The 23282-nt window shown below is 39.5% G+C and overlaps 1 protein-coding gene across 2 annotated transcripts in view; it reads left to right on the top strand.

The window, feature by feature from the left end:
* The window catches only part of RCAN1 (regulator of calcineurin 1), a 65008-nt gene extending 43048 nt beyond the window's left edge, over window positions 1-21960 (top strand). The window contains exons 1-4 of one of the 2 annotated variants that reach the window (XM_019528895.1): window positions 10321-10600; window positions 12865-13038; window positions 14801-14960; window positions 19025-21960. In XM_019528895.1, the coding sequence (XP_019384440.1) occupies window positions 10514-10600; window positions 12865-13038; window positions 14801-14960; window positions 19025-19191 (588 nt within the window). In that variant the 5' untranslated portion in view covers window positions 10321-10513 and the 3' untranslated portion in view covers window positions 19192-21960. Of the gene's footprint in view, window positions 1-10320; window positions 10601-12864; window positions 13039-14800; window positions 14961-19024 lie in introns of those variants that run through there. The other variant, XM_019528894.1, reaches the window with a different exon arrangement.
* The last annotated feature ends 1322 nt before the right edge of the window (window positions 21961-23282 follow it).

Raw genomic sequence — 23282 nt, 5'->3', positions numbered from 1 at the left:
CTACACCCCCGCCCCTTTTGTCAACACGATCCCTCCTGTACAGGGTATAGCCCTCTATACCCGTGGTCCAGTCATGGGTGGAGTCAGATCTTTTTATCCTGTGTTGTACCCCTTCACTTACATTTTTTAAAGTCCACTTTTAGTATCTTCTTTTGTGTACTGTAAGCCCTCTCCCATCTTTTTTAACTGTGTTTTTCCTTGAAGCTCCATTGTTTGTTTTTTCCCTATATCTTTCCTGTAACTGATGTTCAGACAAATACTCTCCAACATGCCACAGCTGCTTACATTTTTTCCTTGTTATGGCACTAAGAAGAATACCTCATGCTTCCTTTATTCCATAGTTATACAGTTACTTTGAAGGTTCTATCATCTCTCTGTTTATACATTGTATATATTGGTGCTATTATTAAAATTTACTTTGTTCAGTTTTGCTATTAATAATTGAGATACTCTATTTATTCCACTTGAAACTGTTTCTTTTAGGTCTGTCTTTATGATTCCCAAAGAATCCTTATTAATAATATTTAAGGATAAGGTGAAGTACTTTGGAGAAAGATTATCCAGCTTTACTGTTAAAACCAAATGAATAGTCCTACTCTTAAGATGTTGGCTTGTTAGAAAAGGAAACCTCCCATTACAGAAGAAGACCAACCAGTTCTAAATAGCCTTCAACTGTGGAAGATGGTCACTTTTTGCATTGCCTGTTTCAAGTTCGCCGAAGTGATCTGACTATTCTTTCACCAGGCCAAAACTGGTGTTCTCCTTCACCCCTACCCCCCTCCGGAAAATGAAATTAATTGCCCTTTAATTATTACTGGATTTTCTTTCATAAGAATTTCCATCTATTTTGCTCTGGTTATGTCCTTTTTCCCCAAAGGCTGTTTCCATTATTTAAAAACTAGTTATCTTTAGGGAAATTTGGTTTATAATTTCCTTATGATCACAAAACCCAGCTCTATAACCTATGTAGTTCCATAACTTTTTCTTCTTCAAAGGCATGTGCTGCCTATGCTATCACCACTAGATAATATTTAACAAACGTTAATCTGTAAGTACATTAATTGATTTGTCAGGTAGAAATAAGTTATTGAATATATGAAAAAACATAATAGTTCAGTGGAAATGCTGGGTTGCCTCTTAAATTGTATGTTCTAGTGTTTGTCTATAAACACTGAACAAGAATTTAAAACGATTTTAAAACTGTTCTGGTGCATGGTATTTAATATCTTTTTAATATCCATCCAGACTTCATAGTTGCTCTACTTAATTTTTTAATTAAAAAAATTGTATGCAACTTTTCCATTTTGTCTGATTTTTGTTATAGTTTTTAGAAGTGCTATTCTGCTGAAGCCAAACACTAAGGGTCTTGGCACTTGTTACATTTATAACGTTTAACCTGTTAAGTGCACCATTTACCAGTGCCATGGGCTCACCAATTTTTAAGGTGCCATTAAGAGCAAAACAAGCCACAAGAGTGTTTCAGATGTAATGTGGGTGTCCACTTAACCCAGTGATAACAATCAGCTGGCTTTTATTTATTTATTTATTTATTTTTCAGAGCTTGTCCCCAGGGCAGCCCTAGGTCTCCAGCTAGGTCTGGAGATGCCCTGGTCCCACCCACCCTCTCTCCTACCTGGCAGCTGGGGCTGCTGGGCACAGATAATCAAAGGCTCCCAGTTGGGCTCATGCTGACTATGAGGTTTAAACTAGGGTTTGCAAGCCGGTCAAATACTGTCAACTGACCAGTCAGTTGACTGAATATTTTTTTGATTGGTCAAAAGATTATAGCACTTTTACAAAAACAACTACTTTTCTTGGTTTCCATGACAGAAATACAATTTTAAATTTTTTTTATACATTTCTTGATAGAAAAATTGTGCTTTTTCTGTGCATTATTTGGATGTATTGGCGGGTTGTTGGTTTTGGGTTTTGGTTTTTTTACAATTTTTAATGTATATCTAGCTGGTCAAATACCAACCTTAGTTTAAACTCCCCAGGACAGGGAGCCCCTCAGCCCTGGTTGGGTTGCTGGACTTGAGGGTTTAAGCTCCCTGATGCAGAGAAGTCCTCAGCTCCACCCACTGAGAGCTTCTGATCCCCCCATGCCCAGCAGCCCCAGCTGAGCTAGTCACAGAGTGGGATCTGTCTCAGATCCCCATATAACCATGAATCCTATCATGTACTTATTTTTAGCTTTGTTACTCTGTAAATTTAGAACAGTTGATTGTTATATGCAAAAAAGAAAAAAAACAAAAACAATAGTATAACTCTAGCTTATGCTGACATTGGAAAAAGTCTTCATCTGCTACCATTGACTGTGTGATGTGGAATTTTTTGTTCACGCTCTTGTGCTTTGGTATTTTAAATCTGATTCTTGTTTTTGAGGCTCTTTGTCTTTTGTTTTACTGCAATTATGTGATGCATCAGATGTGGTAAGGCTGAAAAATCCAAAAACAGATTTTGCAAGTTCTCTTGTTCTGGTCTTCTGGCTAGAAATTCAGTGACTATTCCTCTTATTAGCTAGTTTATCTGCTGCATGTCTACAAATAACAAGTGATCAGGTGCTTGTCATGATATGCAGCAATAAAATAAATGGGGAGGAGTTAATAATTAGCCTTAACTCCATGCCCATCAAAACATGGAGTTAAGACCGATGACTGTTTCATTTTGTCACTTTGTAGGCATTCCTGTTCTAAGATACAGAATCTTGAGTTATATATATTTAGGAAAACCAGTTCTTTTTCTTGTATTGCCATGTGTTTTCTATAATGAATAAGAAGATGCAGCATTCTAATGGACCAGAAAGTCTTTGTTGCAATTATTTCTCTGCCAGCATGATGAAAACTGAATATACATACTTCATCACTACCCTTTCTTTTTTTGACTAAAACCATTGATTTTATATAATATTTGTACACACACACCACTGTGCTAGAAAATAATTATGTCCATACTCAACAACGAACACTAACAGGCAAGCTACACTAACACAACAAAGGCACTAACAGGCAAGCTACACAGCAGTTCACTGCCTCAGCTCCACCACTGTGGCTTACTACACCATTGCTGCAAGTGTTTTTCCTTTCACAGTTTGAATGGTTATAAAATCTCTTAGGGGCTTACTCCAAGTAACTCAATAAGTGCTGTGTAATGCGTAACTGTGTAAAAAGATGCAACCATTTAGTACTGTTCTCCCTGCTGAATAAGAGATTGAGGCTGTTGATCCATGCTGCCTAATTAGAGGATTTCCAGGGAGAAGAATGTTCAGTATGACCTTTTGGATCATTTCGGAATCTCTTCAACTTTATGAACATATCCCTTGTTTCTCTCAAGTTTCTTTTTAAGTCCTATTTACTGGTAACTTTCAGCACTGAATGATTTACTATATGGAGACAAAAGGGTCATATGGTTTGCTGTCCTTGCTGCTATGTTATGGCTTGGCCAGCTTCTCCGTCATGTGAAAAAAGCTGGCTGTCACTATACAAATGGTCTCCTTTCAAGAAAGGTGTTTTGGATTCCACTGGCTGGGAGATGAAAGGTGTCCAGAAACTTGATTCTTTTCTGTGTTGCTATTATCTGACTGAAATGTTGATAACTTGTTTTGAGTGTGTCCATTGACATAAGGAAGAGTAGAGAGATGGTCTTGGAGGTGACTGCAGTCTATGCACAAGTATATAGAGAAATTCAGGTTTCTCTTTTGGAGTAATTTCTTCATTTCTTTTTATCAGAATATAGATATGTATATAAAAGCCAACTTCTCATCCTGACCTCAGGACAAAACGGGAGTTCTGGTTTATCTGCATAGTGTCTGAAATGCATATGGTATTCCTGTTCTTCTACTGGGACCAGGGCAAGAAGTTGACTTGAATTCTCACACGTCTAGTTTAAGGAATTACATGTAACCACATCTGCAGATAGATGAGGACTATTTTTCAAGCCACAAAAATAGCCTTAATGGATTATTAGGTGCTTTCATTCCAGAAAACTTCAAGTTGATATTTATGTACTAAGTATGGTTAAGACAATATATAGCCGTTTCTGTTCTGACTTTCAGTGACCTACAAAATCACTAAGAAGATAAAATTTAAATGTTTGCCTTATGAAGTGCAGACTTTGAAGTTACATGTAAACCTTGGTTGAGGCCGTAGTTAAATTAAGAAATTCTGGTTTTATTGCTTCCAAGCTTTATGTCTGGTCAGGCAGAGAACTCATAGTATTGTAACATAATTTTCCTCTCTTAGTTTTTTTTTTTCCCCCCATTTCTCATAGCAGATATCAGTAACAAAAGGCTTATCTGTGTCTTTCCTCATCTCCAAACCCTCTTCTCTATTTTTGTCCAGGAATTTGTCAGTGGGCACATGCAAACCTCCCATCTTATCTATAATCCACTCTGTAGTCACTGTCTATGGTCTTCTGAGCCCCGTTTATACTCCCACCCTCCCACTTGCTGTGATTCATTATCTTCCTCTCAGCCTTTGTGTCTCCTACTAAAACATGTCCCTAGAGTTGATGTTCCACTTGATTTAGCTTCTCTGCCAGGAGACCTCCCATGTAACATCACTAAAAAGTAGCCATCACAAAGAAGTAACCTCTGCTCACAAAGTAACTTTTCAAGACAGGTCACTTTGTAAAACCTTGTAAAACTTGAGTTTCAATTGCCATCATCCCCTGGGGCTCCAGCTATGAATGTAAACACTGAGAAGGTAGGACAACTCAGTTTCATCCATCTTATGCCAGGTGTGCTTTTCATAACTTTTTCACCAAATTGAAATGGATTCTCCTGTATTAAGGTGTGGTCAGAGGCTACAGCCCAGCCACTAGGGGTTGTTATGACACCTGGCTTTGGGACAGTAAGATTACCTGTGAAACTTTCTCTACCTGCTATCATGGAGTCCCAAGGCAAAGGCAGAAATGTCAACTTTCCTTCACTAATAGTCAGGGCTATAGGAGACGTAAAGGTGATATTATATTAGACCTGTTTGAGCCACAGAAGTCTAGAGTTCTTATAGCCGTGCAGTGAATTTTTTTTACTTCAAGATGGTTCCTTATCACATCAAATGCCATAAAACTTCACCACAAGTAAATGTTGCAACAGTTGCAATGCAGGATGTTTTAATAGTTATTTTTAATTTTGATTGGCTTCTAAAATAGATCTCCAGTACTGCAAGATAGGGTACTGCTTTAATTATCAATCAACTCTTTTATTAAGTGAAACAGGTCATCATAGGTGTCTATTTTATTATCCTGCATAAAGATGCAGGAAGTCCTTTTGATCAACTACATTTTTTATGATACACAATAACTTATTTAACCCATTAACTCACGTAGCTGGTATTTATTTTGATCAAAGTATAGCAGCAAGTAGGATTAGACTTCTTCAAAATTTTGCTCATTTCAATTTCTAAATTGAAACCAAAGCAGGTTTTTTGGATTTGTTTTTGTTTTGTATGTCTCATTTTGCTTTGGGGTTTTTTTGGTTAATACTTTGTGTTTGGAATTTCTGCACAACTGGAACAGTTTTTGTGCTGAGTTACGTTCATGGCTTATTTTCAGGGAATTAACTTTAACAATGGCATGGGGTATCATGTAGAGCAGAATCTGAATTGGTTTCTCTTCCATCCTGAATCTTCTAAACTGAATTTAAAAAATCACAAGTAGTGTAGTTGCATGGAGTAACCAGGATTCTCTGTTTTTACATGCAAGAGTATAGTTTAAGGAATCCATCCTGTGAGATGCTAAGCATGCTTGTGGATGGAGGAATTGGGGTGGGGGGTTGTTTATTTTGTAGTCGTGCCTAGAAATCTTATCTGATTTAAGCTACAAAATTAGATTCAGGAAGATGGGTGATGGTGCCAGCAGTAAGATGTGAAGGTATTTTGTGTTTGTGGCAGTGAGAAAAGCAGTAACACAGGAAGAACGTTCTTTGGAGCTTTGTTTGTTGTATTTTGTTTGTGTTTGGGTTTTTTTAATGCTTCATTTCCTATAGAACTAAGGGCTAGATTCATGGTCAAATGTAACATCACCCAACTCAGGAATCTGTGCCCAAATACAGATTTCACCCAAAAACATGTGAGTGAACTACAGCAGGAACACACCTACCACATTGCAGAGAAAACATGGCTCAATAGAGACCTTTACAATACAACACAGAATAAAATAAATTGACTAGTAATTACGAGGACAGCAGTGTTATCCCAGCAAGTTGCACTTAATCAGACTTATTTTTAAGTCAATGCTGTAAATTGGCTTTTAGGTATATCTAGTGTAGAGAAAATTAAATTAGCCTTTAACTTTTTCAGGTAAATAGGGTTTGCAGTATAATTTGCAGTACCTGACATGCTTTTAGAGTTCTTAAAATACCTTTGTTAGGACTACATGCTGAAAGTTTTAGTGGTGTTGGCAGCTTTAAATCCTGTAATTTGGGTAACTTGCAGCTTGGCAGTAAATCAGATTGTATTTAATTAATGTTTCTATCCCTGAAGTTTTCATTGGTAATCTTTCTAGTTTTATATTTCTCACCATTTTTATATTTACTATTTTAAAATAATGAGTTTTATGTGCATTCCGGTGTTACAGAAATGTGGTACATGCAGAACAACTATTACATCATTTGTGATGCTGCTATATGACTTGTATTGTTATATTAAGGACCTCAGACCCATGAAATTATAGGAACTTAAATTATTAATATATAATATTTTTGAAAGTTTCTTCCAAACTGAAATTTGCCAGCAGAGATAACAATTCATCAAATTTTTTATACAGTTTTAAACATGAAGGAACATCTGCACTGTAGAGGGATCTACTTTCTAATTTCAGATATAGAAATTCGAACATTACACTAAATGATTTTTTGTGCACTACCTGCTCTACACATTAATATTCTTGCCATACTTACTTCAAATTATTTTCAAATCAGTTTTTAGTTAAACTCATGTTTTTACTTGCTTATGTTGCTAAATGGATGTTCTGTACTGGCTTGTGTAATATTGGCAATATTTCAGGGTTTTTGCAGATGCCTCTTTGAAGGAGTTCTATGCTTGTTTGTACTGAAAAATATCCTCACTATGAGAACACCACAAGCTCCAACACAGAATTGATGAAATACACTCTAGGCGTTCTGTTTCAGCCAGCACCACCTTTCATAGATTCATAGATATTAGGTTCCAAAGGGACCTCAATAGATTATTGAGTCCAACCCCCTGCATAGGCAGGAAAGAGTGCTGGGTTCAGATGACCCCAGCCAGATGCCTATCCAAACTTCTTTTGAAGACCCCCAGGGTAGGGGAGAGCACCACCTCCTTTGGGAGCCCATTCCAGACCTTGGCCACTCTAACTGTGAAGAAGTTCCTCCTAATGTCCAGTCTAAGTCTGCTCTCTGCTAGCTTATGGCCATTATTTCTTGTGACCCCCAGGGGCACCTTGGTGAGTAGAGCCTCACCAATTCCCTTCTGCACCCCCATGATGAATTGATGGGCAGTCACAAGGTTGCTGCTCAACTTTCTCTTGCAGAGGTTGAAGAGGTCCAGGTGCCCTAGTCTCTCCTCGTAGGGCTTGGTCTGCAAGCCCATAACCATACGAGTGGCCCTTCTCTGGACCCTCTCCAGGTTATCCACATCCCTCTTGAAGTGTGGTGCCCAAAACTGGACTCAGTACTCCAACTGCAGCCTGACCAGTGCCCAATAGAGGGGAGGTATTACCTCTTTGGTTCTGTTCGTCATGCATCTGCTGGTGCATGATAAAGTGCAGTTAGCTTTGTCACACTAACGACTCAAGTTCATCTTGGAGTCCACTAGGACTCCAAGATCCCTTTCCACTTCTGTGCTACCGAGCTGGTCATTTTCTAGGCAGTAGGTGTGCTAGACACACGGCCAGGAGTGCAGCCCGGTGGCTTGGAGAGCAGTGTCCCGCCAATAAGTCTGTGGGAGGAAAGGGCTTAGGTGGTGACAGGTCAAGGCCCCCCACAGTGAGGAAGGAATGGGGCAGGGGCAGGTGCTGCCCAGGCAGGGAATGGGATGGACAGAGCTGCAGGCAGCTCATCTGGAGCAGCTCCTGCCATTGCACACAGCTCCGGGGGAGCCATGGGGGACATATCTCATGCCCAGCCCCACCTGGGCATTGGCTGCCCCTGCCCATCTCCCTGTCCCAGCCCCATTCCTTTCCACACCATGGAGGCCTCAATCTGCACCCCCCCGCCCGCCCCTCCCATGCCCCTTTCTAGGCAGTTGGATTGGTATTGGCCAGTATGGTTGGTTAATAATAGGCCAATAGTATTGGCCAAAAAAATCTTTATCGGTGCACCCCTGGTTCCAGTCAACTTTATATTCCTCCATCAATGTGACTTTGCTCCTAGATCACATAGAGCATGTCTACCTGTCAAATTTAATGTGCCAGGCAGCTGTGCCTTCAAACATGCTCTGCGTAACCTGTCTTATGGCTGAAAAGCAGGGTTGCCATATTTGTGTTAGCTGTCAGTATTTAAACCAGTACCACTTAGCCTGCCTCTAGTGCAAGCAAATTTGGGGTTGAAACAGATGTCACCTTACATTGCCTTTATGCCATCCTCATTTTTTTTATGGTGGCTGAATGCAAAAACAAATAAATAGCCATATTCTTTGTCATGCCACAAATGCCCAAATTGGCCACAATAAAAGAAAGTAATAATTTGTCCCACTTAATTCCTAAGGATGTCTATTTGCCTTATGGCAAGAAAGCTGAGAGCTGCCTACACTCTCCAGCCACCTGGGGAGCCCAACTTTCTCTGTATCAAGAGATCTGCCCCAGAAATTGCTAGGGCCACATGTCTAGAAACAGGGAACATGTTGCCTGTTGTCCTGCCCATTGATTATATGGTAACAGGTGATGTATTTTGTACAATGAAGTAAATCAGCTGTTCTGGGATGCATCCCAGCACAGTGGATCCACTCCGTTTTTGGCATGGATCTGTTTCAAGCCACAGATGCATTGCTTCTAGTTCAGGAGGCAGCCCCTGCAAAGCAGCATGGTGTGTTGGAATTTTGAGGGAGCCACTGCCAGATGTGGTAAGTTTGGTATGTAGACGTGGCCTTTGTATTTTTTGGAAATACTACTATCATCCCTGTTGTACCCTAAGAACATTATTTTAATTTTATTTTTGAAAATGTTACCCTCTATAGACAAAATAGTTCACAGTTACCTTGAATATAATGACAATCTAAATACATTGGTCACTATTAGCACTGAAGTGATTTTTGTTCTTACATGACAGATTTTAGCTAGAGTTGAAACTTAAAGAAAGTCAGCAGTGCTGCAAACATGTATGGTGGATATCATAAACTTTTAAGCTGATAATTAGATCCAGTAAAATGAAGGGGACATGAATAAAATAGATTTCTTTTTAAAAAGTTTGTAGGTTCAGAACTTTAATTTTCAGAATATTTGTACTTACCAATAGCAGCTCTGCAAACACTGTATTGAAATGTGTATATATATAAAAAAAGTAGAATTTAATAGTAAAACTAATACAAAATATTTTAGTTCATTACAGTTGTAATGCATAGTTGCCATAATATACACTTTCAAACTAGTTTTCCATATCTTTAACAGATTGAATGGGAGGTTTTAAGTTGTCATACTGTTTCCAGAGAATACAGCTTTCTCTGAACAACGTTCTAAACTGGTCTTGTCAAGCATAAGGGGTAGAGTTTTTGTTTGGTTGGTTTGATGTATTTGGTGTGTTAGTATTCTGTAACAATGAAAGATAGGGCTTTGTGTTAAAATCCTATCTGTAAGCTATTCTTAGAACCCCTGTGCATTGTGTGATTTCATATTACTGCACCTAAACTCAGATTCTAATGAAGTGGAAGTGAGAAATGAATTCATGAAGTTGAACTGGAAAAAGTATTGAAACAAGATTCCCCCAACAAAATATTTAATAGGAAAAAAGTATTTTTCAGAATATATTTCCTCTAATCCTTATTTTTAAAACTTTTCGGAAGGCACAGGATTAGTGTTACTAACCGAGGGATTAGTTTTCAGTTCCAAAGTCTTGAAATTTCCCTCCTGGCTAATTACTGTTTATTGCTGTAGACCTTGGTCGTTTTGCAGTAACATTTTCCATCTTAAGATGGGTTGTCCCATTCAAGTGAAGAGCTTGCTGTCTGAGTGTTGAATGGAATTACTACCAATGGAAACTATGCTGCAAGAGGAGTTGATAAAGCAGCTGCTGTGCAAACATCAGCTGTTTTTTCCATCCTCCAAAGCAAAGTTAATTAGCATAGGGAAACTGACTAATGTGCTGACGTCACCTCTTTCCAGTAGAAGCTTACATTTTGTCCCTGACTGCCTGAAAAGCATGCAGGACTTTGTTCAGGAATTTGCTGTCACATACAGGATTCTCTGAAAGCTGGGTGGTTTTTTCCCTCTCTGAGGGGTTGGACTTGTTCCTTTATAAACACTGCCTACAGACCCGAGATCTTCCTTAAAAGTGACTGTTTTGTGCTGAACTGCTAGCCAGACTTTAGTGAAGCACAAAATGCATTTTAGAAACTTTAACTATAGTTTTGGTTCTCTAATTGCCTGCGTGGCAAACAGTGAAGTCTTCAATCACATGGAAACAAGGGTAAGAGGTTTTTTTTTTTTTTTAAGGTCATTTTAGTTATGTGAATGGATACTGAAGTATTGTAGGTGCTATTGTAAAATGATTGAAAAGTATTTTGAAGTTTAAAGTTAGATGTGACTAACCCTTTTAGAAAGCTGATCTAAAAACGTATAGTCCATGTGTGATCTTGATTGTCATGGAAAGTAAGATTTTGAGCTTTTCCTTTTCCATATATCTAATGTAATCTGTCCACAAATATATTCAATGTATATAGATAGGCAGGCATATGTATAAAGTCTTCTTCATGTACTCTTATATGAAATCATTTGCTGTAATGTTCACATGATTTAGACTGTTGACAGTAGCAGTATTCATATAAATTAGAATAATCCAAGCCTAGATTACATCAGTGTGAAATCACAATTGTTAATAAAAATACAATAGATAACGTTTTTGCTCTTATCCATCTAATCCAAAGTCAACCTTTTCTATCTGTAGTGAATTAGTTATTCTATACTAGAGATCTAAGTACAAAATAAATGCATTGTGCTAGTAATTGCCATGATAATAATATAAATTTACTTCATCTGGAAGCTGGATTAATGAGGTGGGTATTTTTCAACATGCAGGCTTCCTTTGTTGACTAACAAAAGAGAAGGATTCCATACAATTTACTTATCATGCAAAAGGTCTACAAAGGTTACTGGTTAATTGTAAAGTCTGAACTCTAGACAGGCTTTGTCTTTTCTCATAAGATGTGAATAAAGTCTTGGTATACAGAGCAGTAATGCAAGAAACATAAGAATCCAGGCTGGACTCTTTTTTTAAAACCCAGATCAGGTTATTTTCCAGTTTTAAGAAGCCAACCAATAACAAGTGATCCTAATAAAGGCTCTATTCATGTGAATTTTATTAATGCTAAATAAATTTTTATATGGAATACTCTAAATATGACTTGAGGCAGGACAGCTGAATTTTAAAAAATCACGAAATAATTTTGAGTAACTAATCAAACGTGAGTAGTACATAGACTGCCTAGATATCAGTAGAAAATTGGTTCAGTTAGACTATTTGGGTTAAGGAAGTTTACCTGTTCACAGAATAATTCTGATTAGGTTACACTGTTGCTTCTCTGCAATCCTGGAATAACGTAGAGTAATCCAAAAATCCGTGATGAAATGGAATACAAAAGTTGGAATACACTGATCAGTAAATGTCTGTGAAATCCTAGCACACATGCAAAAATCAACAAACTTGAGGGCAGGTTTGATAAGATACTGTGTTTTAAAACACTCTTGAAAAATATGTTGGCCCCAGACGCCCCTCTTAATTCCACACTCCATCTCCTAGCTCCATGGAGTGAAAATGGAAATGTTCTTCATAAATAATGTAAAAATAGCCACATTTGGTTTGGATAGCTGCCCTAGAGCTGTGAGTGCATGAATGTTAAATATTTGAATGCTCAATGCAGGCTGCTAAACAGTGATTAAATTAGCCATCTAGTCTAGATGGCAGCGTAACTTATAGGCTACAAACTTATGAAAGGACAAATTTGAGTCTATTTTGGGTTTAGTTCCAGCTCTTCAAGAAGTTTGCTGTTGGAAGCATTCATTGACGGTTTTTTGCCTCTGTTTTCCTACCTTTGCAAATTAGAACAGTATTTTCTTTGAGGCTGTGAAATTCTTTGCAGTCCATAGGTGGGTGAGAAGATAAAAATTCAGGTACAAAAATGGATTTGCCATGGTTTTTCTACTTTTTATATTAAGATAGTTAAGTACCTGGTTTCCTTGGAAATAGGCATACTTCAGTACAGCACAAAAATATTTATTTTTCACATCTACCACATGGGGACCCGTATTGAGTAAAGCCTTCTAGTCCTTCATTTAATCTGTTTTTGTTAATTTTTCATAGAAATCCTTATGACAGCCAGACTGTTAAAACTTGCAAGATTTGAAATCCTGTAATGTTACTTTTTTGTATACACAAATTTGAGTCATAAGCTTCTGACAGCAATTTTTTTGCAATCTTTACTTCCACTTGGAAGCCACTAATTTTTTCCTCAGTGCTGAAAACTAGTCCTTATGGAGGTAGGGGGAAGCTTGTGCTGTACCTCAAATAAATTAGGATTGCTGGTTTATGATGGCAGAATTACTGTTTTCTTTAAGAATTTTTAACATGTGTCTAATAATGCCAGTGTGTCATAAGATACAGTTGACCTCTTAAGAATATAAGAGTGTTCCATGTACATCTTTTGTTATTTTAATATTTGCTGTTTGTTTTTTCAGGCCAAATTTGAATCACTGTTTAGAACATATGACAAAGATGCCACTTTTCAGTATTTTAAAAGCTTCAAAAGAGCACGAATAAACTTCAGCAACCCTTTATCAGCAGCAGAAGCTAGAATTCAGCTACACAAAACAGAGTTCCTTGGAAAGGAAATAAAACTGTATTTTGCACAGGTAGGTCTTGCCAAGAATTTTTTTTTCTATAAAGGCAGTCTCTCTGCTCCTGAGTCTTAAGCTGATATAGTTTGTAATTATTGAATAGACTTCTTCTGAAAATGTTATAATAATTATCAGAGGTCAGATTTGACTACAGCGAGTATTCAATGAGGTGGAGACTGACATAACACTTGAACCATTCAAGATATTTCACTGATCCACACTTGTCCCTGGAAAGAGGTGTCCACACATATACACTGCTAAGACTTCTAAGTAAATCTCTTACTACTTTGGGATTGTATTGCTGTCAAAATGCCACCATGGCCTGGTAGAGACCATCATACTTTCCCAGGGTCAGTGCCCAGAGTGCTCCCCAGGATTCCCCTGGGGGAGCTGAGGAGGGAGACGTGGATTGGGGCAGGGGGTTGCCAGGTGTTGGGGGACTCTGGGCCCCCTGGTCCTTGGTTCCTATTGGGGCTGGCTGTTCTGCGCCACCCCCAGAACACGTCAGGGCAGGGCTGCATGAATGAGGTGGGAGGGTGCAATTTAACAGTTAATGAGCTAATTCACTTTACATTGAGCATAGAATTGACTGCCATTCTGTTCTGTTAAGTCCCCAGTGTGCAATGGCTCGTTCCCACCCCTTACACCCAGCCATTGACAGGTGTTCCCAGGCACAGCTACCCACCCACCACAAAGCCCCTTTTCTCCCTCTAACTTGTCTACCTTCTCCACCAAATAAACCTGGGATCCCTGCTCTGGATTCCTACCAGTGAAGCAAACTGACAGAGAGGTTTTCTGCTTCCTTACACCTGCTTACTCTGGTCTCTGCAGGCTGTAGATCTTTGACGGGTAGTCCATCCCACATTGCATCCCAAACCAGCCCCATTGCCCTTCATAGGTTTGAGGGGATGAAGAGCAGTGCAGTTTGGGATGCCTTGAGGACTAACCAGACATTAGGCATGGATTGCTCTGTGTCCAGACATACCAGTTCAAGGGGGACGAGCTCAAAATAGTACCTGATTTTCCAGGTGTGCTTTTGAAACATTCCAGCAAGTTTAAACTGGGCTAAAGTGGCCTGTACCTCTAGACTTGTGTATTTAAAATGTTCTAAATGTTACTTCTGTCCACAACCTGAATAGTTGAGTAACAGATATAGTTGTATCAGTAGATTCAAGTCACTGCACAGCATAAGGACCATCACCAGTGAAGTACTTGGGTGGCAACTGACTTGATTGCCTGTAGGTAGTCAAGGTTATAGAAATCTGTAACTCCACCTCAGTGAACATCTGGGTTCTTTTGACTGCTACTGATTTGTTCTCCTTGGATTTACACTCAGTAGGAAAACAGGCACATAGGGCATTTTCCCCATCTCCCTCAGGTCAGTCCTTGAAGGAGTCAGTCAGCCTGTTATTTTTCAGAATTCTCAGAAATCCTCAGAATTTATGGTAATAGGTTTCAAAACTGTTTGCCAGTGGGCCCTGCAGTCCTTGTTGAATTGCTCCCTTTGGTTTCTTAAAAATAGATATTTTCTGCCAAAATTAACATGAAACTATTCGAAGATGCAGAAGTTTACATTTTGCTATATATTTCATCAGAATTGTGTCATCAATCTGAATGTTTTCTGTGCTGTGTGCCATACAGCTGTCTTTTTTTAGTGCCATTATTATACTGCCACCTTGGGTGCTTGTTGCAGTATTACATATATTCATTCAGATCTTAAATTCCCCATACAATTTTTTTGATAATTTGGTAAAATACCTTATTTTTATATTCCCAGACTTTGCATATTGGAAGTCCACATTTGGCTCCACCAAATCCAGAGAAACAGTTTTTGATTTCACCTCCAGCCTCTCCTCCTGTTGATTGGAAACAAGTGGAAGATGCTACTCCAGTTATTAACTATGACCTCCTATATGCTATCTCCAAGTTAGGGCCAGGTAAGAAATATTCAACACACATTAGTAGAGGTTAGACATATTTTTTACAAAAGATGTTTGTTTATACCAGGGGCAGGCAATTATTTTGGGCGGAGGGCTGCTTACTCAGTTTGGCAAGCTGTCAAGGGCTGCATGGGTAGCCCCGCCTCTTGACAGGTACCCCACCCCCTGGCCACTATCTTGGGACCAGTGTCCCACGGCCACTGCTGGAGGGGCCCAAAGTGGGGCTCAGGCTGGCAGGGGTCTGTGGATCGAGGTTGAGCTGCACCAGCAGGGAGAGGGGGGAGCTGACCCGGCTCTATAGAGCCTCTGCCAGCTGGGACCCTGTACTCCTGCTGCCCTGCTCTGGGCCCTGCCGGCACTGGCCCCATGACACCGGTGTGGGCCCTGTGCACCCCCTCACTCCCAGGGCCCACTCCTTCCTCCCCCTTGGGTCCTTGGTACAGGCCGGGGGCAGTGCGCAGCCCCAACCCCGTGCTCCCCAGTGGGGATCGAGCTGGTGCTGAGTGCAGGGAAAAGTGACCCTGCCCCGCGGCCAGCACTCCCTGCTACAGCTGCTCACAGCCTGCATGGGGATGTCCTGAACAGGCACAAGCAGCCTCATGAGGGCTGCAAGCAGCTGCAGCATGGGACAGGAGAGGGGCTGCTTTTCCCGCACTTGGCACCAGCTTGTAACCTGCCCCTGCTGCCAGCTTTGGGTCCCACGGTGGCTCCAGGCTCCCTATCAGAGCTGCGCGGCGGCGGCAGCAGCTGTCACTCCCTTCCCCCTCCCCCGCCGCTTGCCACACCAGGCAGTGTTTGCTGCTGCTGCCCACCCAGAGCTTGCATGCTGGGCAGCCCAGAGGTGGCGGTGGCGGTGGCAAATAATGCCCGGAGCAACCCTGACTGGGAGCTCAGAGCTGGTGCAGGGCCCAGGCTCGCTGCAAGGGTGGGTCACAAGCTGATGCTGAGCATGGGAAAAGCAGCCCCTTGCCCACCTCGTGGCTGGTGCCCTGCGCTGCAGCCGCTCACAGCCCGCGTGGGGTCACCTGTGCCTGCTCAGGACATCCCCGCATGTGCTGCAAGTGGCTGCAGCAGGGAGTGCCAGCCACGGGGCAGGGGAGGGGCTGCTTGTCCTCAGGCTCCTTCTACCCCTCCACCCCCCAAGTTTCCAGCATGGTACACCCATATGGTCCCTGCTGGAGCTTCTGGCTAGGATATTTGATTGTTCTAGGGATTTCTTGGGATTTTGATAGCTCTTTCTCCAATTGCATACCTAGCAAAAGTTGAAGCTGGGTTTAAATTGCTTTCCTCTGCAGCAATGAGGGAAGGTTGAAGGGACATTACCAGTTTCAGCCTCCGATTTGATGGATTAATTTTCTTCTTTACCACCTGGAATTCAGGGGGAAATGCTTCCGCTGTTCCTTTTCTCTAGTCTGCAATAGCTCCCTAATTGTTGGTTCAGACCTCTCCTAAGTTTCTAGTCTCAGACTACCTTTTTAAAGGAGGGCAGGGGGAAGAAGAGACTGTCCTCTTTTTTAAATTAATGGGGCCATCAGCGAAGTAGAAATAATAATTTTGGGTAATATTCTCTATAAAAGAGGAGAAAAAAGACTCTAGCAAATAGTGACTTCAGCTCTTAAAGAGGAGCTACCCCCACAAGGTCTGTTCTGGCATTTCCTGGCCACTGAAACTAGACATGAATGATTATAATCTTTTATGTTGATCAGTGCTTGAGCCTTTTTCAGCTTGACAGAAATATTTTGATTAAGTCAAGCTGATTGACTTAAGAGTTTCAAACACTGTGTTTGAGTGCAGTGTACTCAATACTGTCCTCAAAACTATGCAGAGTGAGGTCACTTTTCTTTTTGGCTTAAGAAGATGTAGACCCAGTGACTTTTTTTTAAATGAGATGCATCTCATCCTACCTTGATCTAATTTAGCTACTTGATATTTAAAACAAAGGAGCTATGTGTAGAGTTTGGTTCAATAATTTGTTTTAATTATCATTGGAACAATGAATTTATGGTCAAGACAGTTTATTTACTGCAATCTTCATCTCTGAAAGGACTGAATTGCTTTCATGTCAGGAGAGAGAGAAATGGCTAAATTTTTATAACAGCTAAAATTACTTAAATCAGAACAATTTGACTTTATAGTATCTGCCATTAGTAAGAAATATTAAGAGTCTTTCAAGTTTCACTTTCTTGTGGGTGGGTGTGCATCGGTTTTCCAATTCTTCGAGGGGCAAAATCATGTTAAGGATGAATTAAAAAATTGTGATTAGGTTATTCAGTTTTTAAAAATATTTATTAAAAGCTATGGCAAAGTTAGCTTATAGGTGGTATGCAAATTGAGTGGACAAAAAATTATTGAAAATTTATTGTAGCCATTAAATACGCTATATAAAAAATTCTGGGCTGTACCATCTGCATGTTCCAGAATTAAGTGATCTGAAATGATGAGCATTACATGCAACTCTTTTGAAGCCATCAAAAGTAGATTCTTCCTGCCATACTCTGAAGTTTTATAAGAGATTTTCCCCTAAACTATCAGTATGTTTTGTATCAAAGGGTGGGGAAAATAAAGTCCCTTAGGAATTTCTTTGTGAAAATAAATTCTTGCTGAGGCACACATTAAGTGCACACTTTCCTATACATTTTCACTGTCAGACCAACTGAATATTTTAACAAAGCTACTTATTTTATGCCAAAATTTAAAAATAAAAATTTTAATTATTACATTTTTTTTCAAGTGTAAAATATAAAATACAGCTATGGTGCCTTTTCACCAAAGTTGCTGCTATTCCAGATACCTTGCAATAAACTCATTTTGCATATCTTTTAATCTTTCAAGAAAAGATTTACATAAATGTTGCCATCATTAAGGTTTACAATAATTTTCCTGTCAAAAAGAGGCAGTGGGTTTAGTGAAAGAGGGAGAGCATAAGTTACTTGCCATATAAATGCAAATGCAAGGGATTATGGAAGAAGGTCTAGAAAGCAGATTCCCTGTATCTTGAGAACTGGAGATAAAATCCCTTGTGTGTTCTGTGGAGAATACTTATACTTGTTCTCACTAAAACTCATAAGGAAAAACTACACAAAGGGCACTTTCAGCCTGGCCCAGTCTGTGGTTCTCTAAGAGAGTTTTACAGCTTTCCATTTGTAATGGGGAGGGAGCAAGACCTAAGAAAATGTGATCTTAAGAGAACAAACCAAATTAAGTGAAACCAGAAGAACAAGCAAGAGAAGAACCATATTGAAAAACACAGTTTGCTTGTTTTCTTTCTCCTAGCTATCCTTCTCTTATAAAAGGTATTTGAAAATTAAATTGCAGAGAAGGTTTTTATAGACTCCAGCCTACTAACCAGTAGTCTGATGGCCTTTCATAACTATAACATGCCTTGGCTGTCTCCCTTAAATATTTCTAACTTCTGTTTTTATGTTGGAGAGCTTGTCAGAAGGACCTAGGGAGAAGGCAGTCACTTACTGCACGTTGAGAGTGTGAGGCTTTTTATTTGCAAACAAATGCTGTTCATGTACAAAGCATTTTACTTGTATATATCTGTACAAAATCTGCCCTTTCTGGTCCTTTGTTACACAAGAATCTCTAGGCAGGGTTTGGCCCTTTGGGTGTAGGTCAGTAAAACTATGACAAACTTATTTCACTTTGCAGATTTGGAAAAATGTAATTTCATGGCTATAGTGCAGTTTGCTCAGAAACACTAGCCATTTTCCATTCTTTGAAGACTTGCTTTAAAGTCTTGATTATCAAGACTAAGTCATTGAAATAACACAACCGTGTGTCTAAATAAGCTGTTTGCCAGGAGAACACACACATCCTTGAGCCCATTTAGTAGTTTTGCATGAAACTAGACCTAAAGAATTAAATGGTAGACCTGGTGCAATCCTTGAACATTTTACTTCCCAGTTGACATCCTACACTGTACTTTCATGCTGCATACCAGCAGCCTGCTGTCTCTTCAAGCTGTTTTGTTTTTCTTCTGTTTTTGAACCATCATTTATATTATGCTTGTGTAAAATGGAGCCTTTTAACCGGCTTTGCCATGTTCTAACTTTCAGGGGAAAAGTATGAACTGCATGCTGCAACTGACACAACTCCCAGCGTTGTTGTCCATGTATGCGAGAGTGACCAGGAAAATGATGTGGAGGAAGAAGATGCAAAGAAACCCAAACCAAAAATTATTCAAACAAGAAGGCCAGAATATACTCCTGCTCATTTAAGTTGAAACGCTCCAGCTTTCAGTGGTTATAAAGAAACACATTCAAGGGAAACATTTTATTGTGAAAATGTCAGGTCACTATTTTGGTGGTGGCAGCAGCAGTAGTAGGAGAAGTTCCAATGTCTTGTTACTCAAACACAGGAAGTTTCCTCCTTGTTTTTAATGCTGCACATCAGTTAATAGTATGCAATGCAACATGGCCTTCCCAGATCATTGGGTCAGAAGGATAAGCAGAAAAAAGTTTAAGAAAGAATTGTTAAACTGAAAGTCATATTTCTTCTAAAGAAACAGTTGTTTCAGGTACTCTGGGCTGTTTCATTATAAAACAGATGGGGGAAGCTTTCTTTGTTATGTCTTATGAGTCTTCTAATTCATAGATTTAGACATTGTGTGAAGTGCATAGTGATATTGAGATGGTTTTAAAAATTAAGATGTGAGAATTATAAACTTTTCTTATGTTAGATTTTGTGCATCTGTATAACTGACCATCAACAAACTTTTGCATTATTTTCTATATAGTTTAGTTTACATTTTGGGACATCTGAGAAATTGTATAAGATATTTATTATATCTCAGCATCCTAGGGCTCTTACTGTATGTATATTTGTTGTTTTATTGGCACTCAGTTTTCAGTTGGCATACAGCTTATTTGGCACCTTAATTTGGTGCGATATAATTTGTGCTTTAAAATTTTACTCTATTAAATGCCTATGTTGGCTTTCTCTATTGAAGTTATGAAAAAATGTGCAATAGGAAAATTGTTAAAGTAAACTCAATTTTTTAATTATTTAAAGTTTAATTTATACCATTTTGAGTAATACTGGGTCATTAATGTTGACTCCCTCCTTTGAAAAAAGAGAGAATATTCTTCAACTTGTAAATAAAGCTAACACTGTATATTCACAGAAAAGTACGTTGTCAGTGAAAAGTATGGCAGTGGAAAGAAATATGAAATCCGTTATGCAGTCATGTGAACCTGTACATGGTAGCTGTCACAGATAAAGCTTTTAACTGTGATTTGAAAAGACAGATATGAAATGGATGATAAATGTATGGTATGCTTGAGAGGGATGGAGTGCCTTTCCCCATTAATTTCTGATGGGATTGTTATACTAGCTAAACACTTGTATTTTTTTCTAAAGCTGTGTATGTCTAGAAAGTTTGTATCCACTTTTAGCTTTGTTTCCAAAACAAACAGATATTTAGAAATGCTTAATGCAAAGTAAAAATGCATGCATCTGCAATTCAGGTTATAGCTGTGGGAACAGACATACTTCCATTCTGTCCTCTTTGGCAAGGAAGTGGTGAAGGATGCACAAGCTTTCACGTTTTCCTAATAAAAAACATGACCCACCAGTTTTGTTTCGTACAATCTGCTTTTAAAATGAAGATTATAATCTTGAAATGGATTTTAATAATTTTTGAAAGTACAGTAACCACTACTTGTAGGGCGAGGAAACATTTCTCCTTTCAGAAGAAGAGCGGCAAGCTATTCAATGATTTTTATTTTTTTTTTAAGAATAAAAAAACCTGCTCCTCTTCTCATTGGAGTCAGTAGGAACATTTCTGTTGGCTTCAGCAGGGGTAGGACCAAACTTAAGAATGTGCTTTGTATCTGTTACATTAAGATAATTTTGTGCCATTTGTAGCCTATATCATCTTAGCTGCCCTGTATTAGAATCTATGGGTAAAATAACAGTAGTGGAAAGAGCACAGTGATATGTGTACTGATGAATTTTTATAGTCATTCCAATGGATAGTGCAGTATAGACTTTAAATTACAGGCCTGCCATTGTGCTGAACAAAATGCAAAAATTCTACTATGACCAAAGAAAAACAGGAATGTGTTCAAACCTCATATTAGTCTGTAGTTGCAGGGCCTTATTCTCATTGCTTTGACTGACAACGTGCACACAAGCACTGATACTTGGTGTGCTGCTTTCCCAGCTTGAGAGGTTCTCTCCCTGTTACACTGCTTAATATATGAGGTTTGCCAATGCAGAATGTCACCCAACTTGGCTGTAAATTAGCTGCATTAGAAAAAAACTTCACATACTGTGTTGGTATAGACGTTCATGAATCCACAGTGTTTTGAGTCATTGAAACATAAGCATTGGCCAGCTAGGTACATTTCTCCTTTTCTGTTTAAATGCTGGTCATGCTGCCCAAACTAAACACATCAGAGTCCTATAGCAGATGCCTCAATCATCTCTTTTCAGATTCCTCATTTATCACAAGGCATTATTGCAAAATTTGATGCAGATGCTTTATATATCCCCTTTGTTCAACACAAAGCCATTGGTCTAACTTCAGTAGCATGTTCTTTTACCTCCTCAACCCTACCAGTATAAGGCATGGATGTTTGGGATTGCTGCTGTTGCATCTTGGCAGTCCTGTAGAAGCATCACTTATTTTCAGTAATAAAGGAATGTAATGCATTTGACATGATTTTTCCATGTTAGCACACTGACACCCTGCATGATGGAGATTAGACATCCAGAGCTATGAATGACATGGGATGGCTGCAGTTAGTGCCATTTGCGACTATCATTGTAAACATAGTTTGCAACATGGTAACTGCCTATCTCACTGTCTGTCTCCAGCTTGTGTATCCTGACCTATGCCTTGTTCTCTTAGCACCAAAGCGGTGTATGGCTCACTCTGTTTCTGTTTGAAATAACAATTAATATGTTAAGACAAACTCTTAATTGGTATTTTATAAGATTGTATAGTATGGGGCATATTTAAATTAAAATATTTCATTGTCTACGTATACATGTCATAGTATTGCTTATACATGAAATAATTGAGATTTCTGGTATGCAAACACAAGCATCTGAAAATGTACTTCTTTGAAGATAAGAATGGTTTGTCCTAGCTCAACAGCCCTATTTCATTTTATTAAGCCTCCCTTGCAGCATTTTATGTGTAAGATCTCTTCAGTTTTATCTGCTCACTAATAGAATGCTTGCACAGGGGAGTAAAGTTCAGAAAACTCTTTCCTTTTTAACAGAAAAGGCTGAAGCAGCAACAGTGTCAGCTTTTTTGGTACATGTATTTACTTTCCCAGAATAATACCCATCTCATCCATCCATCCTCTTAAAGCAGTTTAACTGTGTCTCCTAGAACATAAGTAACCATATTTTAAAAACTATTTTTGATGCATTTTTCATTAACCTATAAGCATTGAAATAGTAGTATCTATTAATCACAACTCTGTGGCTTACAAAACAGCTCTTAGATATGCAGGAATGCATTAAAAGAAGCAGTTAGTCCACGTGTGTGAAAGCCATTCATGGCAGAAGGGAGTTGTTAGTTAGGTTTTTTTTGCTGCTCACTATAGGTATGTATGCGAGAGTGCAGAATTTCTGCATTGAACAATTTTCTGCTTCTAATACTGACAAGCACCTTCTGTTTAATTCAGTGAAAACCACATATGCACATTAGGGCTGTGCAAAGCTTTGGGTGATGATTCAATCCAGACAAGGTTCGGCCTGATTCAATGGTCAAATCTCCAAATCCAGATCAAATCAGGAGACCAATAAAAAGGTCTGAATCGATTCAGAGATTCGGCAGTCCCTGCTCACTATTACAGGGAGCTGGATCCAGACTCTGTGCTGGTAAGTAAGGGACAGGAGGGCAGGTCTGGAGAGTGGGGAGGAAACCATGGAGGAGACCCCTGCCAGACTCCATCCCCTGACTGCTCCCCCAACCTCCTGAGCATCCCCTAACCCCTGCCTTTTCTTCCAGCCCTCCCTATGGCTGCACTTATAGCTGCTGCCAGGCAGGGGGGAGGGCAATCCCTGCTGCTTCTCACTGCCCTGTGCTGCATGGGGGGCTCTGCCATGAGCCCCAATCCCTGCCTGCTCTCCTCCAGGCCCCCCATGGCTGCCCTGCCCAGCCAAGCCCAGCTCCTGGTAATGTTTTAAAAAAAAAAAAAAAAAAAGGCCCCACTCATTGGCTGCTGCAGGGGCCATTGAGGCTTCTGGGGGCTCATAACAGCCCCCCACGCAGCCTGGGGCAGCAGGGATGGCTGCCCTCCCCCCCGCCTGGCAGCAGCCAGTGAATGGAGGTTCTTCATATAAAAAAAAAAAAAA

The sequence above is a fragment of the Crocodylus porosus genome, unplaced genomic scaffold (genome assembly GCF_001723895.1).
Source record: "Crocodylus porosus isolate Cpor-Errol unplaced genomic scaffold, CroPor_comp1, whole genome shotgun sequence".
In the NCBI taxonomy this organism is placed as follows: domain Eukaryota; kingdom Metazoa; phylum Chordata; order Crocodylia; family Crocodylidae; genus Crocodylus; species Crocodylus porosus.
This window is presented reverse-complemented; position numbering and strand designations above follow the sequence as displayed.